General features: G+C 41.0%; 1 protein-coding gene across 1 annotated transcript in view; it reads right to left on the bottom strand.

The window, feature by feature from the left end:
* Positions 1-18,238, bottom strand: part of ADARB2 (adenosine deaminase RNA specific B2 (inactive)) — a 321,084-nt gene that overhangs the window by 106,802 nt on the left and 196,044 nt on the right. Inside the window, exon 2 of the mRNA XM_069778153.1 lies at positions 6,356-6,442. Within this exon, the coding sequence (XP_069634254.1) occupies positions 6,356-6,442 (87 nt within the window). The remainder of the gene's footprint in view (positions 1-6,355; positions 6,443-18,238) is intronic.

Raw genomic sequence — 18,238 nt, 5'->3', positions numbered from 1 at the left:
TTTTACTTTCTGAAGCTAGGGGGAGAGAATGAAGACAGGTGAGGAAGGAAAGAAAAAGAAGTAAATAATAGGAAAAGAAAGTTTCATCATTTGGCATTCAGCTGTATAAAATATGACATCTTTAAACCAGACTCTCTGGAAATAAGACATTTAAAAGGTCAGGGCAACTAAGACACAAGGATAATGTGGTCTTTTCTCATTGAGTTCACAACTATTTATGGAAACTCTGATCTAAGGGGGAAGGAGATGCCAACTTTAACTTTCCTTTACTTAGCCTGGCAGTGGCTTTGGCCAGCCATTTTCCACCATGACCCTTTCTCATGTTTCCATCCCACTCTGAATATGCCTCTTTGTTTGCATGTATTTTTTTTTAAATAAAGGTGGAATACTTTGCCTCAGACATACTTTTTAGCAGGAAGCAGGTTTGGTTCTGTATTTCACACCTCCTCTCTCATCTTACCTAATAGGTTTTTACAGAGCCAATTATGGTACATAACGATATTGTAGTCAGGAAGCATGAAAAGAAAGATAGCTCTTGCTTCACACAATATTCAGGTTTGAAAAGAATTTGTATTGATTATGCACCACTGAATAGGAAAACTCAAGGGGTTATTTGTATTTATAATTCATATTGTCTTATTCCAGCTGTTTTTTCTTTCATAGTCAGAGAACCACGGATTTGTGAACCGGAATGTCTGACCTTAACATCTTACCTTAATCACCCTCACTAAAACGGTGGTTAACTGAAAACATGGCAACATAAAATAAACATTACTTGCTTGTCTTAAATTCTGTCTTTGAAATTGTCTAGACCAGGTTTTGGCCAACAGGGAGTTTGCACTGATGTAGTGAAAAACATGCAGACACTCAAGTGTAAAACTTCCAGAGATCAGGCACAAAGCATATGCGGACAACGTGGGGTGTGTGAAGGTGATGTGCCTGTATTTATGGTATGTTTTGGCCTAGTTGCAGCAAAGGAAATTCATGCAAGTATCCTTACAGTCAACCATATTTCTAGAGGACCTGATCCTGAAACACCAGGAAATAGGTTAGTTCTTCACAGACTTCAGTGAGAGCTGCAGCAGGCCAAAGGTCATCATGGCATGTAAATCAGAGGCAGCTGAGATTCAGTGAGTGCTTCAGAAAGTCTGTGAGCCTGATGGACTTGTGTGATACCTGGCAGCTGCCGGGCAATGTGAAATTACTTTATACTTTCAGGTATCTTTGAAATAGGAGGTCTTTGAAATGAGTCTTTTATGAGACCTCTGTGTAGCAGACATAAGATTACCTCTCTAATGGTGGCACATGTACTTCTATTGTGAAATTCAGACAAAGCAGGCAAATGACACCAAACTACGTAAGATAAATACTGTAAGCAGCTGTAATAGAACAATCACAAGCAATTTTAGAAATGAAGAGCACTAAAAAGAAAGGGGTAAGTCAGAGGATGCACACAGGGAAAATGCAAAACTGTGGATCATTTTTAGTCCTGTTATCTCTCATAATGTGTTTGCTCTTGAGTTCCCAAAACACATTCTCTACATTTGGGGGGGGGGGGGGAGAAGAGATAGTAAAATATGGTTCTCCTATGATGCAAGGTTGAAGAATAATAAAATTGTAAGGGGAGGGAGTTAACAAAATGGAGAAAGAAAAATGTTACAACTTTTTGGCAATAGTTTCTTATTTATTGTGTAAGATTTCTAAAAAAGCCCCACACCTCTGCACTGTAATATTTCCTCAGGTAACTTTATTCATTGATTTTTGCAGTTTCACAAGCAAGTGGAGACATTGTAATCTTGTATTTGCTTCAGTAATTGAATGGGAGACAGTAATGCAGTTAGTGAAATATATTTATTTATGCACTATTCCTCAATCTTCTGTCTGATCTTTCATGTTTTTCTCCTTTTGGTCATTATGCACAGTAGAGTTAACCTAGAGAGTCTGCATCATCAAGAGCTTTTCAGAACTATAATGCATCACTAATAATGACACTGCCTATGTCTCTGGGTCATAAGGGCTCTGCAGAACTAGCCATCCGATACTCCACGCTACATTTGAAGAGATAATATTGTTCCTCTTGAAGGTTATTCTGCTGCCAAGCCAACTTCCAGGGAGGATGGGAAACGATAGGTGGTAGGTGGCATCTTCATTTTGGCTGGCACCTTCACTATTGAATTACAAGGGGCAGTACGTTATTGAAAAGCTATGATTTTGAAAGAAAGAATTTGAAATCTCTGTAGTATAGCAAACTTCTGATGCAACTGATAGCTCTGACACAGGAAGTTACAGGTAGGACTTAATTTTTATTTTTCTGCATTTTCATATCTAACCCCTGTTTGACCTGCTTATGTAGAGTATATTTTTGCTGTCCATCTACATCACATTGACTGCAGAAGTTAGAAGGATTGACCTCCATAATTCCTGGCATACTTGAAAATGAAAAATTTTAAATTAGAAGCAATAGGTATGAACCCAGGAGCCAGAGCCTCGGTACCTTTGTCCAAGGTCAGCTACTACATCAAATGCAATGTAGGGCGGTGTCCTTTTGCAAGCAAGATGGCATTTTCATTTACTTATTGAATCCACAACAGAGGATTGGAAACTCTTCTGCTGGAATTTTTAGGTTTGTATTCTTGACTTTAGAATAATAAACTTTTAGCTAACAACAGAAATCACTCCTTCCTCTCTTACATGAAAACACACAGATATGTATCTTTAAACCTTCACAAAAGAGGTCTACTTAAGGGAAACCTACCATGATCTCTCTGTTGCTGCTGAACCCTCCCCGCCAGCCCAAAGGGTTCAGGCTGTTTGAAACTGTATCATTAGGCTTTATTGGGATGTAACACCACATTGTGAAGGCAAGCTTTACCAGTGCAAAAAAGTACAGGACTTTGCTTAAAGTGAAGATGAAAAATTTGTGTAAGGTGGTTGCCATTGCCTTTAGCTGCTCTGGAATGAAGATACTCTACTTTGCCCACCTTATTGTCTGGAATAACTGTGAAATCCATGCACATTTAGTACAGCTCTTACCAATTAGGGAAATTATTCAAATGACCTAATGACCTGACTTGGATGATACTCAGACTCTGATGCTCACTGTCCAAGTTAGCAAATAAGTGCATGCATTAAAAAACGTGGGCAGCCCACAGCAAAAACGGATCTAAGTACATGCCTTCCTGAATCAGGCCCAGACTACAGCTTAGCTGTGGGCATGGGAGAAATCCAAACGATGGCAATAGACACAGTTTTCAGAACAAAAGCAGAGGGTTTGATTCTGTGGGGGATTACTTGGGGTTCTGATTGCTGGAAGGGAATATCTACTGTCTTCTTAGAGGCAGGGTCCTTGCTGTATCTCACACGGTGCAAACAAAAGCTCTGGTGCCTCATGATGCCCAAGGTGGACTTTGACCAACATGCTTATGACTTCAGTACACTGAATCTGGGGCTGGATTCATCCTACAAAGCTGTTGCAGGAGCTGATATGTTGGGGACCATCGCCATCATCTCCTTCTGCAGGCGCTGGGGAGAGGTATACACCTTCAGAAGGGCACTGCACCGAGTTTGTGCATAGGACAGCATTGCACGACGAGAACACCAGGAATCACACGCTCCTGCTGGGGGTACACCCTAGATTTGCAAGTACCTTTGTCTGGTGGTAGTCTGTCTTGATGCCATGGCATAGTGTGGATGGAACGATTAAAGATCAGGGACAGGCAGAGGTCTGTAACATCGTGAAAGGCAGGCAGGCAGGTAGTGAATGATTATTCACTGTTTCATGCAATCCGAGCACTAGAGACAGCAGGCTTGAAGCAATAAAAGGGTGCACTTTTTGACAACACAGTAAATCACTGAACTTTCTGTTCCTGGCTGTTGTTGAGATCAGAAGTATCAGTGGGCTCCAGAGAGGACTAGACAGGTCTGTTGATGTCTAAGAAATATGATGATTCAAGTGCAAAATCTAGCTCAGTAAATTACTTGCTGGGTGCCAGAGAGATATACCAATGGGAAGATCACCATTTAAATGTCCTTTTTCTCAATGCATCACTAACAGCAAATTTTGAAGAGAGTGTAGAGAGCTAAACTTCCTATTTCTAAACCTGTGTGACATTTCTTATATTCTTAGCTAATTTCAACTTCTGGGAATGAATAGGGTGCTCCTTTTCTCACATGTTCAAGATAAGGTTTTCATCAGAGACTGATGATTAGTTTACTCAAAATGCCATTCCAAAGGTGCCTAGTGCCTTTGATACATTTTTCTAGTATTAGTTCATGGATCATAAACCACAATAATAGTGTCTATATGCTAATAATCACCAGTTGAAAATGCACATGTAGTTAACCTGGCATGGCTGCCTTTGTAAAGAAGGCCTAAAGGAATATGAAACAGGATTTGAATCCGTTTCAGCTAGTGGGACTCTGCCTATAGATATAGCACAGTCTGGGAAGGGGCACTTTCACAGGATGCTCAGTGAGTAGAAAACTTACAGGGATAAGCAAACCACTTCTCTACCTTGCCAGCATTCTCCTGGGCTGCTGTTAAATTGTTAACACAGAAGAAGGTTTTGCTTATTCAGAGCATATAACTGAAGCTCTTTAAAATGCCAAATTACTACACAGGTACATATGTGCTATAGAAATCAGTGGGCTTTATACCACTATACCGGAAGTGAACACTGAAATATGGCTGATTTTAAACTAATTCGTCCTTTTTTTTTTTTTTTTTAAAGATTCTAATAGTAACACCTAAAAATGTGTTGCCAAGAAACAAATCGCTGCCTTATCACTGGTGTGTGTGTTTGACCCAAGAGAGGACTAGGCAGGATGTCCCTGAAAACAGTGAAATTTGCTATTTCTCTTTCAGAAAACACAGCTTACCCTGTCCATGTGAGTTATTTTAAAGCCAGTGCCAGCTCGAAGCAATCTTGGCATTACAGCAGCAATAAGAAAATGGTGTTACAGTGTTTGGCTTGTACAAACTTCCTACATTACCTAAAAATAACTAAGTAGCACATTTGGGAAACATTACGCAGGAGGTGCCTGCACAAGCTCATCATGTGCATAATATGTTTCCTGTGTGTACTTTTCATATCTCTTCCTGAAAATGTAGCCTCCCTGAGACCAATTTTGAAGGATTTTCAGGATTTTTTTTGCCTTTGCTAAGATATGTAAAAACCTACCAGTCCCTGTGCAGCAGAATGGTGTGATGTCCATGTGGTACTCAGCAGCAGAAAATAGAGGGCTGTGCTCCTTCACTCCTTCAACAGCTACTCCCCTTGGTGCCGCACCGTGATCACACCAAGGCAGATTAGCAACGACGGGGAAAAAAAAGCCCATTCCTCCCACCAACTGGCTCTAATAGGGCAACATGTCAGTGTGTGTCTGGCTGGAAAAGAAACCCATCTGGCAGATGATACTAAAACTCGAAGAGTTGCTCATTTGCTTCAGAAAGCTTCCCTCCTTTTTTTTTTTTTTAATGATTCAAGATGCGTTACAATAAGCAGGACTGGATAACACACAGTAATTGCTTCTAGGCGATAAATGGGAGGGCTTGCTAAGAGTTATTCAGTCCCAACTGCACCCTCCCAGACTTCTTGGTGTTTTGAAGAGTTCACAACTCCTTCAAACCCAGCAGCACTTTCCTCCAGGTCTGCAGTCACGGGTTCAGGGAGTCAGTGACTTTGTTCAGGTGTAAGGGCCCAAGAAAATGCAGTGGCTAATTTTTGGGTTACATCTAGTTTATTTAAGCCTGGTTAATCATCTTTTCTCAATTGGATTTGGTTTCTTTCTTTCTTTTTTTTTTTTTCTTTTATTTTTGTTCTCCAGGTCATATCACAGAAGTAAAAGAGAAAACAGTTTTTCAAGTAGAGGGCTTGTTCCTGCAATCTTTACTTTTGCAAAACTCCTTTTGTAAGCAAGGAAATATAAATAGGGGAAAGACACAGCACCAAAATGTCCTGGGGTTTAGGGATTGTGAGAAAAGCAAGTGAGCAAAATAAGGTAACATAAGCAGGAAAGGAAAAGGAGCTTCACAGACCTGCAAACCAGAATGTAAACATCTCCTTTTGTAGGATTTTTTCCTTTGTGTTTGTGACACACCACTTACAGCCCTGCCGTGCCAGGGTCTGCACAGGGAAAAGTGGGAAGGTGAGCTGAGGTTAACCCTTCCTTCACTGGAGATTGGAGAACATGTTTGCACTCAGCGTCAGGGAATTTTGCATTTTACATGAGGACTGGGCTTATGGCCTGCCAATATTTGCAAATCCACCTCCTTTCCACAATTGCCCCTACACCATAAAGCTTTTGTCTTTAAACTTTATTATCCATCTGTCTATAAAGAAAAGAGACTGCTTACTTAAATTGTCTTCATCCTCCATGGTGGTTGTGCCAGGACTCAGATACTTGAAGGGCGCTATGAAGGTGGACAGTATGCTTACTTTTTCTAGAAGAAAACAGAAGAAAAGAGACATATAAAATCACTATTTTGTCAGTGCATTCTACTGCACTGCAATCTACTCCACACTTTTTTTAGGTGAAAACATCTCATCAAATCTGTTTCTTTTTTTTGTTTTTCCTGACTCTACAGCCCCACCAAAATTCACAGAACTGCAATACATTTTTTACAGCTGGCACATGCAAATACCAAATGCACGTCCCTCCTGGTTTCTGCCCCTGTGTGGTGCTCCTTGGCCATGCTTCCCAGCAATGGTGCCTGAGCACTGCAGAGCTGGGAATGCAGGAAGCTTGAGCTGGTCCAGCTGGGAATGGGGGAGGAGGGTGGGAGCTGAAGGCGGTCAGCCCTGGGAGGAGGGACATGGGAACTGCTCTAATGGATGAGACCATCAGTTTACCTCCTCTTGTTTCCTCTCCCTGACAGAGGCTGAACAAGAAGTCTCAGAGAAAGCTCAAGTGTTGACGGCACAAGACGCTACAACTGCTTCTAATTCTTCTAGAAATTGTTGACTTGACTTTTGGAAAACTTTCATGGTCTGCACAGGAAGCTATTTTCTAAACAATAAGAATCCTATTTGAAATCCTTCTTATTCACATTTGTATTAAGTGTAGCTCCTTCTGCCTGCAGTTTCTGTTTATCCTGCAGATAGCAGATGGCACAGAAATTTACTTCCAGTGCCATGATCAGCTTCTGCATTAGATGCCAGGACAGATTCAGCAAAATGAGAACCGATACTGATTTATACTAGCTCAAAATTTGGCTCAGGATTTATCTATAGGGAAAAGTGCTGTTAACACAAACACTAGAAACAGGGGAATATTAACGATACGTGTTTTATTTAGTTTGTTAACTAGTTGATTTAGTTTGTTGTTCACTTTGTTTAGGCTGAATTCCTCATGACCCAAAGTATGGGTACTTTGCTGAGGCCTTACATCAACAGGGTGTCTACCTTAGGTAGCAGAAGAAACAGAAACACACCTTACAGAGGTGATTCATAGCTTTGAAGGACTTAGTTGCTTTCCTAAAGTACTTATCTGCTTAGAAAGCCTCAGTTAGGTTGAAATGCTCCAAATCCTGCACATTGCAAACAATGCTGGGCTTTCATTTTGTGGCAGAAGCACCAAAAACCAAACCTAGAATGTCTTCTTTCAGGTGACACAGGGAAAATGATTTTCTTGGGGACCTTCTTTATTGGTGAGAAAGTATTTCTCTGAATTTCCTTACGCTACCTGGCTGCTAATCTACCACTGGTCTGGAAGGCATTGCAGCTGAAGAGCTCCTAAACTTTTTCAGCAGCACATCTGTTAGCTTTTTGGCCTGGTTCTTCCTGCATTTGCAAATAATCCTTGCTCTTGCTGAAGACTGTTACCAGAATCCACTGAAAATGACTGCAGATGTTTGTCCTTAGCTAGGTAACACTACAGCTCAACTCTATTATGAAAAAGCACAGTAAAAGCTGAGTGCTTTTTGTTAAGTAAATACAATAAGTGGAATAAAAGATTGCCTGAAGAAAACCTTTTTCCATCCAGAAACCTTTCAGCCCAGACTAATATGTAATTAGAGCACAAATTAACCTCCTTGAATTGCAATTTCATTAAGGGATTGTAGTGATGTCATGAACCAAAAGACTGAAGCTATTTATGAACACTTTAGCCAAAAGATTTTCCTAAGTGAATACTTTGACACTTTTTGTTAAGGCATTGCTCACTCAGAAATGTGGTATCTCTGTATGACACTATCTCAGTGCATGTGAGACTGTTGGGTTGCCAACAGGATGAAGGCTGTTATTCACTCCCACCTCTCTCAACTGGTTTCTTTGATCAAAGTGAAAAGAGTGTAGGCTTTTGGGACCTAATCCAAAGGCTACATTTGGTAAGGGGAACGCTTCAGATGATAGACGTAGGATCAGGGCAGTCCTTGGCTTCAGCACCAGCAACGACTGTTGTGTCTGGATACTGAGATGCGGTGAGCTGAAGGGTACTCCGCCTGTGCCTGACTGCTGATGGCTGTCAGACCTTCAGAACTAGCCCTCAAGACACTGGATGTCGTACACAAACTTAAAGCTGCTTTGCTGAGAAAATATTCTCACTTCTCATAAAGAGTTCATCCATTAACCAAGCAATGAGGACATGTGCTTTCTTGCTGAGGTTGCTAACACCTATTCCTGTCACCCATCAAAAAGCAAACCCATGTAGTTTTATACTGTACTATTATTAGGTAAAGGAATATTCTGTGATTTGTCTTTCACCCCAACCAATTTTGTGCAATCGACAGGCGAGATTTACAATGCGGATTGAAAATTTATCAAATTATTTTCCCTTTTGCCTTAAGTGACCCTTTAGCCACCTTAAGCTTTTGTTGTTACTGTTTCCCACCTGTCCACAAAGACCTTGCTGGTGCCTTTGCTTTGTGTGGCAGAGAAATGGGGTGGCTTGTAAAATTTACTGCGCTCTTAGAGCAGCAATGGATGGGTTCGTGTCAACCAAACTCAGGCAGGCCCTAATAACAGGATATCCTTCAATCAATACAGACAATAAAGATTATAATTTAATATTTCAATGCATTGGTTGAGCAATGGAAGATTTAGTGTGTGTCTGGAAGAAGGAGGAGGGCAGGGTTTTTGAGTGAGTGATGTAAGAAGAGAAGAGCCACAGTATGGATGTAGCACAGATGAATTATTGAGCCTATGGAGGAGGAGAAGATAGATGACAGGATAATTAAATGTCGGTGTTTACAGGGAAATAATCTGGCTAGGTATAAAACTATTGGTATGACTGTGCACTTCCATCTTTTGCACATTATTGCCTATTACCATATATAGACCATAGGAGACCACAGTTTTATTGTCGATGATGAAATTCAGTGTTATTTTTGTTTACTATTTCAGAACAAGATTAGGAGAGTTGTGTATTCACACTTTATGTTCCCCGAGTATTTTAATGTCCATCACAGTTAGTCTTATTTCTAGCAGTTTGATGAAAACTTATGAATAAGAATAAAGGACGTGGCTAGATAGGAAAAAGAAAAAGCTATACAGAGCTTTAAAGCCTCCTTTTTTCTCTCACTCTCTTCTCCTCTGTTTGTTGTTTGGGGTTTTTTTTGTTTTGGTTTGTTTTTTTTTTTTTTTTTTTCCAAAAGAAGCAATGACAGGTAGCCCAAAATTAGAGTGGCTATTTTTACTTTATAATTGTAAATATTCTCTGTATTTGTCTGAGGAAATAATTTTTCAAGGCGAGGAGAGAGGGTCTAAAAGAAGAAAACAAGACATTTCAAAAACTCTTTTCTCCAGAAAGGCAGAATACATAACCCTACATTTATGAGGACCAATACAAGGAGCTATTATTGCTTGCATTACAATTGTACCAAAAGCCTCCGGTGACATGAAGGAGCTATTTTATGAGGGTCTACATGGATACAAAGGAAGCTGTATTTACAATGGAAACTGAGAGACAAAGAGCAGGTATAGTGGTATTTATTTCTAGCCACCCTGGAACACTAACGCAGGACAGTAGCATCATATTTTGTAGTGTATTCACCATAAATACATCTTTCCAAGTGATGCCAAGTGGGACTCTGCTCCAGTACCCTAAGCACAAAAATCACCATTTATCCTGATGAGAAGCCCCTTATAGGAAGAAACCTCACTCTCCTCTGTTTTGGGATGGAAAAGGATTTCAGTTGACACTTCTTAAGTATATTTTTTCCAAGAGCAGCAAATAGTTAAAAAATAATCATGAACACTGTTTTGACAGTAGCCCTATAAATCATTTAAACAAATCAAAAAAACATCGTCCAAGTTTTGCATGAAAAACAGAAAATTATTTAGTCCAAATGATTCAGCAAAGCCTGGCATACGAGGCAGAGAAGTTTCCACTAAAATCTGCTCTTTTTGTGAAGTTGCTCTTGCTCTGGGGATGCAGTCAGAAGACTGGTCACAAGTTCTGTAAATACGCTTTTATTGTGAAGACAAGAATACACATATACAGCTGTAAACAGTATTAGTGCCCTTCATACCTACCAGTATTTAAAGGGCACCAGACAATATGGCTTGGTCGCCAGACATACTGAAGTTCTTTCACTCTCAATCACCTGAATAAAAGCAACGGGAACGTCAGGAGCTCAACACTTTTAAAAATCAGGCCTTATACGTGTTGGACAAATTGTTTAGCTTTAAGAAAAGCAGACTGAGTGGGGTCATAACAACTGTCTTCAAATACTTAAAAAGCTGCTGCATAGAAGAAAGGAGCAAGATGTATTCCATGTGCATTAACACAACCAGAAGTAATGGATTTAAATTGCATCAAGGAAAATCCACGTTAGGCATTAAAAAACCTTCCTAACAGTAAGGATAGTGCAGCACTGGAACAGATTGTCTAGTGGGGAGGTTGAGGAGCCGCTGGTGCTGAAGAGCTGCAGGAAGATGGTTGGCATGGGCAGGGTGTTGCACCTGGCCTTGGGTGCATCCCTTATAGTCTCTTATCCCTGTGGACCCCAGTAGAAAACCTCATCCTGGTCTTGAGATCACGCAGTAGGTTCTAGCTCAAACTTGGAAAAGTGAGCAATATTTGCTAATACTAGCTAATCTCTGAGCAGAAGTTTGTGGTATGCTCTTTTGCTTGGCAGCTAATGAGCACTATTAATAATTGTTTTTTAAAATGCAACTTCTGAACACAAGAAGGATTAGACAGATGGCTACCAGTGGTTTGCCAGATCAGCATTAGCAATGTTTTACTGAATTAGTTTCATTCTCATATTCCAATTGATTACTGTAAGCTACTTTACTTGTCAGAGGTTTCTTTAATAGTATTCTTTAAAAAACACAATGTGGACATAATAGACCAGTCCTAAGTCATTCATTTGGTTTGCATGGAGTACGAAATTACTCAGGAAGGGTCAATTCTGATGCAATAATGTAAACCCAGCTGCAAAACCTCTTGAAAAAACCCTTATTTTTATTTCTCTAAAACAGTATCTGCAGCTACTCAAATAGTTACATTTTTACAGTTATGTTAGCCTTGATTTATTTTGAAGGGGGGGATACAGAGACAGAAGAGAGCCTGCACACTGGGAGATGATTCTCTATCTTCCTTCTCATATCTTAGTCAGTTCAGGCTTGGGCTGACAGTGATTGACAGGACGAGGGGATTCTTTACACAAAAGAAAAATATGGCAAATTTGCGGGGAAAATAGCAATGTCTTTAAACCACAGCACTTACTGAGAAGGGCTCACAGCCTTCTAAATTATGGCTTGCACAGCCACCATGCTGCATCATTTAGTTTAAGCAGCCAGTTTCCAGATAGGGATTTACTTGCTTGGTGTCAGAATCAGCCTTTACAGCTGAATTCGAGAACCTGCCATTGAGTCATGGGTTACTGAGTGTGCAGGGCTGCAGAGGCATGGCCCAAGTGCTTTTTGCTTCACAGGCAAGTGGGAAGGCTCTGTGCAATGCTCTTTTATACCCACCCTGACAAAGCTGTGCTGGGGTGCCTGTGAACGACCACCATGGTACCAGTGGGGCTGGGAGGACCGTCTCTGTCCATCCCCTCTAGCCGTGGTGTTTAAGTTAGAAGCATGCTGCCCTAAACACCTTCAGATGGCTTGGGTTTCTGTACAGACACAGCAGCAGCTTTGGCACACCTGTGTGCCTGGTGCAGGACTCCCAGTTTGGTGCCTTGCATTGCACAGGATAAATTCAAGCCTGCATATATTTGCAAGGAGCTATTAACACACGCCCGTTTCTCCTTGGTGTGCATTTTGGTCTCTCACTCCTACAATGGGAGATCTGAAGGTGAAGCCTTGCTGGCATCACGAGTCCTTGAGAGCCATCGGTCAGTGCAGTTGGAGCAGCACACCTAACTGAGCAGCCCAAGGGGGCGAAAAGGAGCCTGTGTGCTGGAGGATACGAAAGGGTTAAAATATGTGGGACTGTTTCTGTCTGCAGATATGCTGCTTGGCATCCCTGGGAGTGTGGCCTCTGAGCTGGACAGTTACTAAAGATCTGCTTTTTGTAATTGGTTTTCAATCTAAGGCTTTTGCAGCGATACCCCACCCTGGCCCACGTGGGAGCAGTAAGGAAAGCTTTTCTTGGAGGTACCAGAGGAATATGCTGAGAGAAAACCTTCTGATTTTTTGCCTGAAACATTTTTCTTAAAAGCAGGGAGACAAGGGACTATTCAGATTAAGGAATTTAGGTTTTTAAAAGAAAAAAATGTATTCAGCATTACTGTTTTTGTTCTCTGCTTCAGCAGAGACCTGAAATGAAGATGTGAAATATCAGAACACATTTTTTCTTGTCTGATAACCAAAAGGAAGACAAAACCAGTGAACATTTGGATAGTCAGCATTTCAGGTGAAGGTTTTCGGCTGCATGAGGCAGGTTGTGCTTTGAGTTAGAAGTCAGAGGTGCAAACCCAGAGCCATGAAGTCTTCCTCTGAAATGGGGCGACAAGCTGCTCAGTATGATGCAGTGTCTTGCACAAAAGCACCTGCCCCTGTGCCTCGCCTGGAAGTCAATCGTGGCCTCCCAAGGGCAGGGGTCTGCTGTAAATAGATCTACTTGCTGCCTTTATCATTTATTTATCTAGTTCTTGGGGCAGAGAATATCTTTCTGCTCTATTGTTGTTCAGAGTTTAGCAAAATGGGATCCTTGTCCAAGACGAGAGCTCTGAAATGCCATTTTATTAAATAGCAATAACAGTTTATGGTGTTATGATACTGCAGAGAACATTGAATGTGAAACATCAGTTAGCTCAGGGGGCCGGCAACTGGACTAATCCTTTTACCTCTGTGCATCCTGTTCTGGCTGTTTACTGACCCAGAACTGCTACCCTTGGAAAGCTTTTGCGGAAGCCGTGTGAAATGTTTTGCTGGTGATGATCCAACCCCTAACACACAGTGGCAGGTTCATCCCCTGCGCTCTGGCCACTCTGCAGCCCTGCATCCTACCAGGGCCTCCACACACAGCCACGCTCATTTACTCTGAGGTCAAAGTAACTTCTAGTTTATCACTGAAGAAGCAGAAAGGGCCAGCAATAAAGCCACACATGTGATTTGTATGGATCCATCCAATATGATTTGAGATACAGGATATATCCTCTGGGATATGTTTAATTGATCACATCATGGGCCTTAGCCAATGTATGTAGCATCTGCGACATGATTTCTTTCTACAGTGGTATGTCCTGCAGCTCTCTTCTCCTCCTTTCCCAGAATGGAGATAGTGGGTTTTAGCTGCAGTTTCACCGTATGAATGTAAATAGGCATTTGAGTAGACAAATCTCTGGGCTTGTACTCCAGCGCTTCGTAACAGCCCACTCCAAGCTCCTTTACCATGAAAGACCATTTACAGCATGAAACATGTTGTGTTGTGAAATATTAGTTTCTTATTACTTCTAGTAAAGAGCAAAGTAAGTAAAAACACAAGGTGGTTGATGGATTTTTTATAAGAAAGGCAATGTGTATGTGTGTTGTTCTCTATTAGATTCCATAGAAATCAATCTGAAATCTAGTTCAGCCTAGTAAAATTAGATCTAAAACTATTTAATTTTGTTGCAAGAGTGTTTTTGTCTCCCGATGCCTTGCTTGAGGACACAGAGAGATAAAAACTCTTGAGTTATTATCAGTTTATGTGCATCTCCGTCTGCTTGTGGAGTGTACTATATTATGTATTTTCCAAGTGATCTGGCTGTGGCTTGGAGATGGCAGTTTAAAAATCATGTCTTTGCAAGCTTCTTATGCTATTTGAACATTCATTTTGGAAATATTTTTATTTTGCATTCTATAAACTGTGACAGGCTTTTTTTCCCTCTCTTTTCCCCTCCCTTTTTTTGGATGTCATCACTTTAGAAAACAGGATAAGCACAAGAGAGAATAATTTCATAAAAACCACCAGTGCTTAGCTCTGTGTGCTGAAGTCTTGCGATGGAGACCATAAAAATGGCCAGTGGATTTATTAGGCATGTAATAAATCTGCGTGATTAACACTACCTATGACTATTTGATTGTATGCCAGCTGCATATCAAACAGTATTATCAAAGAGCATCTGTCTACACATTTACGGCAAACTGAAGGCCTTCTTAGTCACATGGGAAACTAGTTTGGCCAGTATTAAGGTGAACAGGCTAATTTCTCATTAGGCTGTGTCTACCTACAAGTTTGCACTATTTAAGGAGACTTAGCTAACCTGGGACAGAAAACTATATAAAAATGTTTATTTGGCTTAAGAAAGGTTTGCCCATCACTAATTTAAACCTGTTAACTAAATTATGACTATGCGAAACATGAGTGTGGTCTATGCCAAAGTAAGAGTACTGAATTTGGCAAAGGTATTTAAAAGGATGCCTAGAACCAGTGGATCTGAGGTCTAGGGAAGCAAAGCAACTCCATCTTGGGACTGTGCATGCAGAAGGACATGGAGGATGCAAAGCTCTGTGCTGCACTACCTGATTTTGAAAGGTCCGCTCAGGTACATAAAGTCTAAGGTGGGCCTGAGCTGTTAAAGCCAAACTTAAGTTCTCCAAACTCTAAGTCTCCAAGTTCAGCCATCACCTGCTGTCAAAGGGGGTGAGTAACCCTAGGAGGGACTGATCCACTTTACCTTCAGAAAGGAGATGTCAGCATGAACATGCACAGATAAATGCCTGCTGAGATAAGTACAATAAATCTCTCCCAGAAGCTACCTATTGATTTTATTTGGGACCTGGACTATTGATTTAGACTAGAAGACTAACTTGTAGATGTCCAAAGTTAGGAGACATGATTTCTACCCTACCTTGCCAGAAGTGACCTGTGTTCTGGCGTGTGTTATCACTGCCTGTGGCTGGATCCCATAGTGCCGAGGGAGATGTCCTGCTTCCCTGAGCAATGCAGCCCCCAGCAAGGAGGCTCTGCTGTTGACAGGTTTTCTCAGTACTGTTTCAGTCCTTGATCTTCACATAGGTTTGGGTACCGAACCGAATGGTGTGTTACTGAAGGAGTGATCAGGACTCCTTTATGCTAACGGAGCTCATGCTGACGGCAGACAGTAGGAGTTATTACATGGGGAAACTATATGAAGATGTTTGTATAGGTGCAGTGTAGATGAACAGCTAAGTATTTCTTTGTACTTTACAAAATGATAATTTCACTGTATAACGTGTGGATCACCTAACATGGGCATAATGATGTGCTTCACCTCAACACAGACTGCTCTTTTAGTTCTTCTAAGATTTCATTCTTCAACCTGCAATAATGCCTACAAATGCACATACAGATATAGCTGTTCATCTCCCCCCCATAACAGATGAAGAGACCAACGTGAAATGGCCCCAGCCGAGGGCAGACACTGCCTGTCAGCACTCCCCTTTGAGCTGTAACTCCCTCATTCCCAAACTGAATACTTGCTTAAACATTAGGAAATGAATGGCCTGCATCAGAAAGATCCAGTCAGCAATTAGTGATGAAAGGCATTTTTTAATCTGCTCTCTGTTCATCTACTGTAAGCCAGCCAAGTATGACCTCTCCCTCTTGTACTTCTATAGTAATGCACATTTCACCTGAATCCTTCCCTGATTTATCCTTTATAACATGAGGCAGTCTTGTGTTAACCGATCTGTCTGTGCACAGAAAGTTAAAGGCACTACCATTATAATTTAGGAATGCTCTTACTGAGATAGGTGTGCTTATTGAGAGCAAACAATTAACTCCAGGTGATATAAGAAGGCTGAGATTTACAGGGCTTTCTCAGACAAGATGCTACTGACAGAAGTCAGGTCTGCTAATTGAGCCAGTTATTTAAGTATTTAGGCACTTAAATTCCCATTTGACCCTGCGGGAGCTGAGACAGCTAAAAGGAGTTAGGGGCTGCCCTGGGGCTCTCCCAGGTGTTCCTGGTATTAGAGTGCCATTTACTACAAAGCAACTGCTCCAATTTCATGTGTTAAGGCATGAGCCTTTAATATTTATTAAGCTTTCGATCACAGCTTGCAGAGTCTGAAAGCTTCAGGTTCATCATTGCTACTTTGTTAGTATTTTCTTTTTACCTTTTCAGTCTTTATTCAATCACAGCACAAATGGCTTCGAACCTATCCCTCAATTAAGAGTGGTGACAAAGGAAAAGTTGGCTAATGCTTCATAAAGAGGGCTAAGTTTTCAGGGTGATGCAAAGAAAACTTGACACCTGACTCCCATCAACAATAATAATGGGGGCCATGCATCTAACTCTTTCTGCATTGTGCTGACATTGTACCCTTGAATGTTAGTACAGTCCAATAATTCTCCAAAGATGAGGCAGCTTATTTTCTCTGCCATTGCTGCTTTGCTGGCATTTTTATGGCATTTTCAGAAGTACTACCTGTCAGAGTTAGTACTTCCAAGGATGGCATTGCTTTGGGGTGATTGAGGATTGATGTAATTAAAGAGAAGGCAGTCTACTGCTTGCCCGTGGGTATTTTCTATCAAGCGTTTCACTGCACAGCTACGATTGATGACTTAAATGATGACAAAGTTGGGCTGCTCTGTATGTGCAACAGTGATTCAAACCGGGAGTTCATGGATGTGAGTCCTGTATTTTAGGCTAAGAGAATTCTGAGAATGTTGCAGAATCGGAGCTTTCTAGGAAAACCGCAAATTCTCATGAGCAGTTTAATAACATCACTGAAAACTCCCAGACAGCTGTCACGGAAAGGGACTAGTCCCAGTCACAGCTAGGGTCAAGATTATTATTTGGGAATTATTTGGAAAAGAACAGAAAAAAAAGTATATTATATTACATCACTGAATAAATCCACTGGGTGCAGTTGTTGTTGTCTTAAGGGGGATTATCTGATTAAATCTACACATGCTTTTGTACTTATCCACATCTGGAGCAGTCACTGTAGGCTTTCTTTATAGTCAGTGAAGACTTAGTCAATATAGCCTATGGCATTAGAGTACATTAATTTCATCCTAAAGTAAGTATGTGTTAGTCCTGTTCTGTAACTTGAGCATGTTAAAAGCCATGTGAAATATCAGGCATATTATTATCTCAGTGTTTACCCCTTAATAAACTGATGAAGTGGTAAAATCCAATAGGAAAGCTGCTCTTTAGCACCGCAGACAGAGTTTGAAAAGGATGGTCTGGGAACATAAAACAGCTCTTTGTGCAGAAAGAAGAGGAATCCTGTTTTTCTCTTCCCTGCTATAATGTCCATAAACTCCAATTACATTTATAACTTTGCATTAAATTAAATATGTTATTTTACACAAGCACTTAAAAAGTCTACTAAATATCCAATAACAGTTTTCTTTATTCCCTTGTTAGCAGCTGCCATGGCGGCAGCACTCGCACAAGAACGAAAGTGATTTAGTGCATTGATTTGCAGTTGGCACGGCCCTCTGTTCTCAAACAGAACTGATTAGCTTAGCAGGAAAGTGCCATTTACTTTTTATCGCGTTTCTTTTCTGCTCATCTCCCTTCGGTGGCTGCCAAGAGGAACAGCGGAACTGTAACCTCCTGAGCAGGTTGCTTACTTTCTTCAGCTCCAAATTCTGCAATTCTGAGGACTAATTTGTCTGGATGGTGCTGCAGCACCAATACACATGCCAGGGTTACTGCTTTGATAAGCTGAAAACAGGTCCCAGTGAGCTCATTCAGGCTGTTTCTACACAAAATTAACCCTGACAAGACAACCCAAGTCCCATTTAAACCAGGATTTTAGGGTTTCTTTTTCACCATTTACCAGAAAAGCTAATAGGACACTAAGGCATAATGTCTAGCTGGGAAGATTTCTCCTGAGTATGTCACTTTTGCTTCATAGACTGACCC

This window comes from Haliaeetus albicilla, chromosome 2 (assembly GCF_947461875.1).
Source record: "Haliaeetus albicilla chromosome 2, bHalAlb1.1, whole genome shotgun sequence".
Taxonomy (NCBI): domain Eukaryota; kingdom Metazoa; phylum Chordata; class Aves; order Accipitriformes; family Accipitridae; genus Haliaeetus; species Haliaeetus albicilla.
This window is presented reverse-complemented; position numbering and strand designations above follow the sequence as displayed.